This window comes from Tinamus guttatus, unplaced genomic scaffold (assembly GCF_059628265.1).
Source record: "Tinamus guttatus ecotype Peru unplaced genomic scaffold, ASM5962826v1 Tinamus_guttatus_pri_ptg000004l, whole genome shotgun sequence".
NCBI classification, from domain to species: Eukaryota; Metazoa; Chordata; class Aves; order Tinamiformes; family Tinamidae; genus Tinamus; species Tinamus guttatus.
In genome coordinates, this window is record NW_028288538.1 from 10,002,716 (window position 1) to 10,010,311 (window position 7,596).

General features: G+C 44.2%; 1 protein-coding gene across 1 annotated transcript; it reads right to left on the reverse strand.

The window, feature by feature from the left end:
* Positions 1-1,527: 1,527 nt before the first annotated feature.
* On the reverse strand, positions 1,528-5,300 carry BLOC1S6 (biogenesis of lysosomal organelles complex 1 subunit 6). The gene is made up of 5 exons (XM_088539942.1): positions 5,179-5,300; positions 4,620-4,767; positions 3,367-3,454; positions 2,608-2,694; positions 1,528-1,821 (listed from the first exon to the last, which is right to left on the reverse strand). Exons 1-5 carry the CDS (start codon positions 5,234-5,236, stop codon positions 1,702-1,704), a joined length of 501 nt encoding a protein of 166 aa, XP_088396068.1. The 5' UTR covers positions 5,237-5,300; the 3' UTR covers positions 1,528-1,701.
* Between the last annotated feature and the right edge of the window lie 2,296 nt (positions 5,301-7,596).

Consider the following 7,596-nt stretch of genomic DNA (forward strand, 5'->3'; position numbering starts at 1 on the left):
ACAAGTCAACATAAGAGAAAAACATCTGTGCAAAATTTTATCACTGCTTCGGTAACAGTAGTTCTGAGCCTTTTCAGACTACTCTAACTAGTTTGCCTTTCCTGTCCCACTATTCCAGTTTACTTGGGATGCTGGACAGAAGTTTCTATAAATACCATTACTACATGAGTTCCCCCTCACAGAAGTGAAATTAAGAACAAAAAATTAAGATTTTAGAAAGTTGACACAAAGATCTAGGCAGGCATAAACTATGAAAATTATCCAAAACTTATTAGTTGGTCACAATGCAGGAAAAAAAATTAAAGCTCTTTCAACAGTCTAGACAATATGGCAAAAAACTGCCTTTAATTGGCATATTGGGAAAATTTCATATGGACAAATTCCCCTTATATGGACAATAACATGCATGGAATCAAAGAAATACCATGTGTGGAAAAAGGCATGCATAGGCAAGACATAGGGGCATAATTAGGAAACATATATGGACATATTTCCCATATATGGGGGAAATACATAGGCATCATGCCAAAAATGTCATATATAGACAAAATCACCATCTATAGGCATGATGGAGTGCCATTCATGGGGCATAACAGGAAAATCCATAACAAAATACTATGTGGGCATAACTGGGAAGTGCCATATATGTACAAAATTGTCATATATGGGCATAATGAGGAAAATGCATATTGAGATCTGCCTAGACCACATGCTCCCTGTGGAACCATCACAGAAGCAACAGTTCATGGGTTCAACTCAATCATTTGTGGAAGCCTAAATTTATTAGTCCTTGCTTTGTGCATAGATAAACTCTGAGAATCTTCAGTGTTTTGTTTTTTCACCTTAATCCAATTCAGATGGTAAACAATTCAAAACCTACGTTTAAGCTACTCTTATTTTTTTGATGGCAATATGAGACGATTGCAATGAAGTGAGCTTTCAAGCAAGTACACGGCAACTCACACACCGCAGCTCACACACTCTCCAGATCATTAGACAACTGGCTGAACTAACAGCACATGAGTAAAAAAAAAAAAAAAAAAAAAAAAAAAAAAAAAAAAAAAAAAACGAGATTAGAACATAACAATGTTATCTGGACCCTTCACCATTGTTCTTGGTGTCATAGAGCTTTGCAGCATTCACTTATTAACAATGTTGGGCAAACGGCTAAGTACACCCAGCTGACACAAAAAGCCAGTATTTATGACCCACAGAATCAGCAAGAGAGCCCAACTGCCAGAATCAAAACTGCTTTAGTGAAGCAGGCAATCGTGAAAATCCACAGAACAGAATGGAACTCCAGCAACCACTATTCTGTATTTTTTTCTGTAAAATGTGTGTGCCAGTCAGCAAATATCCCTCAGCCAGAATTCTTAATAGCACAAGAAAAATTAAAAAAAAAAAAAGAAGGGGGTGAGGGAGGTAATTGAAACTGTAATGTCTAAATTCTCCTAAGTATATATCAAAAATTAACTTACACTGTAATAATATCAAACTGCATAGCATTATAAAATAAGGCAACTTGAATGGCTGAAATGGAAAATTAAAAATTTACCAACTGGTTATTACCATTCTGTAATTCACAATACCATTCAGTAGACTGTTGCCAGTAACATCTACAGCCCACTTTATGCAAAGCCTGCCTTAATTCCAGAGAATGCAAAAATTAACAATTTGGACAAGCTGATGCATGCTCTGTTTTCATGTCCTCCTAGCAGGTTTTGCTGTTAACTGCTTTTCTCTTTCAAGTTCCCTCTCACGTTGCTGTTCTCGCTCCAGTTCTTCTTTCTGCCTCTTTTGTTGCAGTTTAAGTGCTCTTTTCTAAAGAGAAAAGACAAGAAAAATTAGAAGTTGGAGCTACAAACAGGATTCCTCCTGTTCTTATCACACACTCTTCCTGAAACCCATCATGGTTATGACTACAATGCTGCACAAAACACTCATTTTTCTTCCTCCCACTTCTTTCATAAAGAACACAACTGTGATCTACATAGGGAAAATGTAACTGGATTCCCCTGAAACTCATCCTCTCTGTATACCAGCCAGGTGAATACTATGCAGTGTATTTTCTCCAACTACTTCTGTTGGCTGAGATGAAGGACTAATCTTGTCAGAATGTAACCAGAAACACAACAAATCTGTGAATTTTGCCAGCATTAAAGAGGAAATATTCTTATGCTTATGACAACATAGTTTGAAAACAACATTCTACTCTCCCGCCACCACCCAAAAAAACAAAAACAAAACAACCTCCCCCCCTCCCCCCCCCAAGAAAAAACAGACAAAAGCCAAAACAGCCACACATGAACTAAAACAACTATGAGAAATAGTTGGATTAGATGGCAAGGCAGAACAAGGAATAGCTCTAGTATTCAAAAAGAGAAACATGATGATGATACTGATTACCATCAAGAGTACAGATGCATAAATTGTTTAAACACAACAAAAAGTAAGCAAAGTTTACAAATAAACATGGTTTAGTGCTACTGAAAACAAGTGGAAAAAATATTTAAGAGGGAGATTTAATGAAGATTCAACTTTCATTTGGGAATTTCAATGTGCATTCAAAATAAAGATTAAAAAGACAGGAAAAAATATCCCACTCACTTTTAACTTTGAGGACTTCTCATGGAGCATCATCATTTCATTTCTAATGTTCACTAGCTTGTTGTGATAGTGCTTAGCTTCTGAAAACTTTGAAAACATAGCAGTGATTGGCAAGTTGCAATAGCTGCTTTATAAAACTATACATCAAAACAGCAATTAAGAACACAGCATCACCAGAACCTTTTGATAATGCATTAAACACGTTAAAGCTTAATATAAAAAGCTTACAGCAAATTGCCACACTGGATCAGGTATGTAAAGTACTTGCATACAGAGTACCTGCTGCAGAATTAACATGCATTAAAACAGAATAAAAATATGAGCATGCACCCTTATTTTATTAACCCTTCCTGTGAGCCCAGGAAGGCATACAGAGCATTACAGTCTTACTGAAAAAAAATGTATATATTTGTTCTGGCTACTGCTTTTGAACAACTGCACACACTACTAGTGGCAGACCAAGCCTGTTCTTAATTCCTGGTACTCTCTCTATTTAATGAGAATATAGCACTTCCTCACCCTGCCAGAGTGCAGTGGGATTGGAACAGAAAATTGAGATAACAGTTCAGCAACAATTTGTTCTAAATATCTCAACCAGAGGATAATTGTCCTGTAGCTTGCTAAGAATAAACAAATATACCAGTGTCCTGTAGCTTGTTAAGAATAAACGAATATACCAGTGGTACAAGCATTGCTGTTAGTATTTCATCAGGAAAACCTGTACTAGCACACAGTTTGTAAAGCATCAATGATACTTACCAAGGCATTGATTTCAGGAATGGAATTACATTCTTTGAATTTTGAAATCTCTTGCTCTATTGTTTCTAGTAATACCTCTTGGTTCTGTCTAAAACAAGACAAGATGCATAAAACCAGAATAAAGCAGAACAGACAAAAAGGAATGTAAAGACAGGCTGCATATGTAAAATTTTCAGGGTACCTCATTCTAACACAAGTCAATTATTTCCTTACTGGCAATCTCTTGTAAAGTTTCACTCAAGAACTTAGGAGAGGTATCTGGGAGATTTATTTTCCCACCAGCCCTTTAAATATATTTTAGTTTCAGTCATACAGCTGTAAATATGTGCTTCCTGAAATCAGATTTCTCTTACTTGAAATTGACATAAAGATATTAGTGGTTTTTTTTTTTTCTTTTTTAATTCCAGCTGAGTACACATTAATTCAGCTCTTTGTTATATGGACTCATACGGGATGAGATATCTGGGATAAATATCTCAAAAACCTGAATAATACAGGCACCAAGTAGCCTTAATAAGGAGTGAATATCTTTGTGATTTAATAAAAGGAAAAATAATTATCTCTGGCTTTCTACTCAGTTGTCCTGCACCATGCTACAGAACAAAGGTAATTCTTAATAGAACTTGCAAAAATCTTAATAAGCCCAAGGATCCAAGCATCTCACACAAATCAGCTAAACTCTCTGGTGTCTGTGCTGTCCTTGTTAGGAACAAAACGACACCAAGCCCAACCTGCAGCCCTAAGATGGCTCTGTAAAAGCTTTTTCAGGTACCTTCATCTCCATGTCAGATCTAAGATGTATTTGAAGTAAACTTCTCTCAGTTATTGAGGAGATGTCCACATACAAAAAATTTAAATATAATTAAGGAGTTAAATAGATAGAAACACCTGATTTGCAGCACATCTTAAGGACAGCACAACAGACAAAAAAAACTGCACTATACATTGCCCCTAATGTTAAGTGAATCTCTGAGACTAAGTTAAGACTATAGATGAAGTTTGGAAATTCACACATCATCTGCTACACCTTGCTGAGGGGGATTTTAGATTTACTTTCTTTGGTCAAAGCACTGAAAAGTTCCACTGTAGCTTATACATTTACTACTATTCCTATAATCTTAAGTATCCATACATAAAATAAAAATACTAGTTTAAGTTATATGCCAGGTAACAATAGTTAGAACATTATATAGAAAAACCATGGCAAATGAAGCACGCACATGTTAAGAAAATGCTTTTAGAAGTTTGCTTACGTCAGTTCCTTTAGAGCTGATTTTGATCGCTGCAAATCAGGCAAATAATGAGAAATTAACCCTTCAGCGAGCTGCTCCACCGCTTTCTCATCTATTAGAGACACATCTTCTACAACTCCTTCATCTGGAGATGACCCATCACTCGAGCCTACACCAAAGAATAAGGTTGAACATCACAAGTTGATATTTACTTTAAATTTCACTTTGCCCTATTGTATTTTTCGCTTTAAAAAGAGCTCTTCAAGACAAGTCACAGCTCTCTGCACTTTACCGACTTTATCCTTTCCCTGTCACTCCCTTATTCCCAGGCCGGTATCCGAAGCTTCCTGGTGCAGAGCAACCCTGCCCTCAGCTCTGCAGCCAGGACAGGGCAGCGGCGCTCGCCTCGGCCGCCTGACAAAAACGCCCCGAACGCTAACGCTGCGGGCGAGCCGCGGTAGCTCCGGTGCGCGCCATTCCCGCCACACCAGCGCCCGGCCCGTTACCCTCCCGGCACGGCCGTTGGCGGCCCCTTCCTCCCGCCCAGCCCCCTGCCCAGGCCCGCCCGCCCCGCACGTACCCAGCGGGCAGCCCGGGGCCGCCGCCCCCTTCTCCTCAGGCAGCTCCGCGACGCTCATGGCCGCCTCTCCCGGCCGAAGGAGAGCGCGACAGCTGCTCCTCCCTCAGCGCGGCGGGCGTCGCGGCGCCCCCACCACCTCCCCGCAGCGCCGGGCCATAGAGTCCCGCAGCGCGCCCGAAAGAGCCGCCGCTCCGGATGCGGAGGTGACGCAGCGGCCGCCGGGAGGCGGCTCTCGCCGCGCGGGGCCGCCCCTGAGGCGGGGCCGGAGCGCGCGGAGGGCGGCGGCGCGGCCGGTGCCTTGGCCGGTGTCTTGAGGCGCCCGCCCGCCCCGAGCCCTGAGCCGCCCGCGGCGCTGCTCGCGCTCTTGGCCTCGCTAACATTAAACCCACTAACTACTCACTAGCGAAGCGCAGTATTTTTCCACCTCTGTTTCCTAATAGCACCATCTTATAACCTGGAAAGTTCTACCCGAAAATGGACCTTTGAGGTACCTTTCATCACAGAATCACAGAATGCTTAAGGTTGGAAGGGACCTCTAGAGATAATCTAGTCCAATCCATAAGACTGTTAAGAATTCATATGTATTTTTTTTATATATATTCTGCTTAACTGTTGATTACAAACCATTACTGTATCATCAAATTAAACATAGCTGTGTTTCTTTCTTTTTGTTTCCACCTTTGCTTTGAAAAAAGGGGTATCGAAGGCTTAGTCTGAAAACAGACTACAACAGGCTCCTGTCAGACTTGAATCACAGTCTTGGCTAGAACCAGTTGGCCATCTCGTTTACTGTTTCTTTTAACTTTGAGGAGCTGCCTTTGGAGGCAAGCGGCAGTTTTGCCACAAAAACAAACAAACAAAACAACAACAACAACAAAAATAAATAAACTTGCTATCTTCCAGGTGGAATTTCCAGCAAGACCCAGCAGCATGTTGATTCTGAGGGACGCTCACTTCACATGTGGGAGTTTCGGATTCCTGCTCCGGCACTGCCTGTTCCCGGTCCTCCCACATCTTACTGAATTAGACGAACGATAGAATATAAAATTAGCATCAGTTTCTCTAGAGCAGTTAAAATTTATCTGTTTGACAAACCAGAAGCCCTCTATCTTTATGTCACAGTAGCAACAAATAATCACGTCTACTTTCACTTCATATTGTAGCAACTGTGCTCAGGAACTTGCTGTGGCAACACTGTCACCTACGCCCTCCGGACTGTATTGCTGGGGCTGATTTGGGCACTGTCACTTACCCAGGAACCCCATCCCCACACATAAATCTGAGTAGCAACTTTAAGGCATCAGCTTTGGGAGTGCTGCACGACCTTGGGGACAATGATATGAAACATTAACAGGTCACTTCCTCAGCCACCACGATGGCTCTAGCCTGCCCAGGGAGGTGGTGGTGCCTCCATCCCTGCAGATGCTCAAGACCCAGCTGGTCTCGGGCCAGGGCCACCTGCTCCAGCTGCCCCTGCTTGCTCAGGGACCGGACGATCCCCAGGGGTGTCTGGTACTAAGTCTAGGCAAGTTAAATCACTCAGAGAACAAGAGCACTGAGCAGAAATGTATGCGGGGGCGTGGGTTTGCTCAGGCAGAAACGCTGGATTAATGGGCTCCCGGCTTTGGTGACTCGTTCCTACCCCCATGGCACTCGCTGCCTCCAGGTTGTCTTGGCAAGTCTGTGCAAGTTGGAAACACGGAAATGGCCTCGTTTTGGCCATGAGATTGGTGAGGAGGGTGATGCCCTATCGGCAGAGATAGTGAAGCCAAAAGCCGCCTTGCTGGAGGCTAGACAGGGCAACAAGTGGGATTAGAGGCCAGCAGGGCCTTTGAGGGCTATCTTTTGTGTGTTTGTGTGTCCTCCTACATCCTTTGAGGAATGTTAAGGTGAAGCAGCACGTGACTCTGCACACCACAGCGATGTGACAGGAATGTGTAAAATGCCTGATATGTTACAGAAGAAGAGAGGGAAACCCAATCCTGCTCCATGTCACTTTCCCACACCTCGGAGACAGGTGTGGAAGGACACTACAGCACTGCGTGGTGGGGACCCAGGCCACCCTGGCCTCTGGGCCTTGGCGCTGACGCCCCTCCGCAACCCCACGCGCAGACCCCACGCGCGGAGTCCGCAACGCTCGGGGCTGGGCCCGAACCCGCGACCTCAGGAACGCGCAGGCAGCGCATGCGCAGTGCAGGCAACGGCGGGGGATGCCGCCTGGCGCGGCCGCGGGCGGCGGGACGGGGCGGGACCGGGCGGCGCGTAGGGAGCCGCGCGGAGGCGCCGCCGCCGCCCGCCGAGGTGCCCGGCGCTCGCGGCTCAGCCCGCTCAAGCGCATGGCGGCGGCGCTGCCCCTGAAGCGCCGGCGGGGAGGCGGCCCCGCGCCCGGCGCCGCCTGCCCGCCCGCAGCCTGAGCGG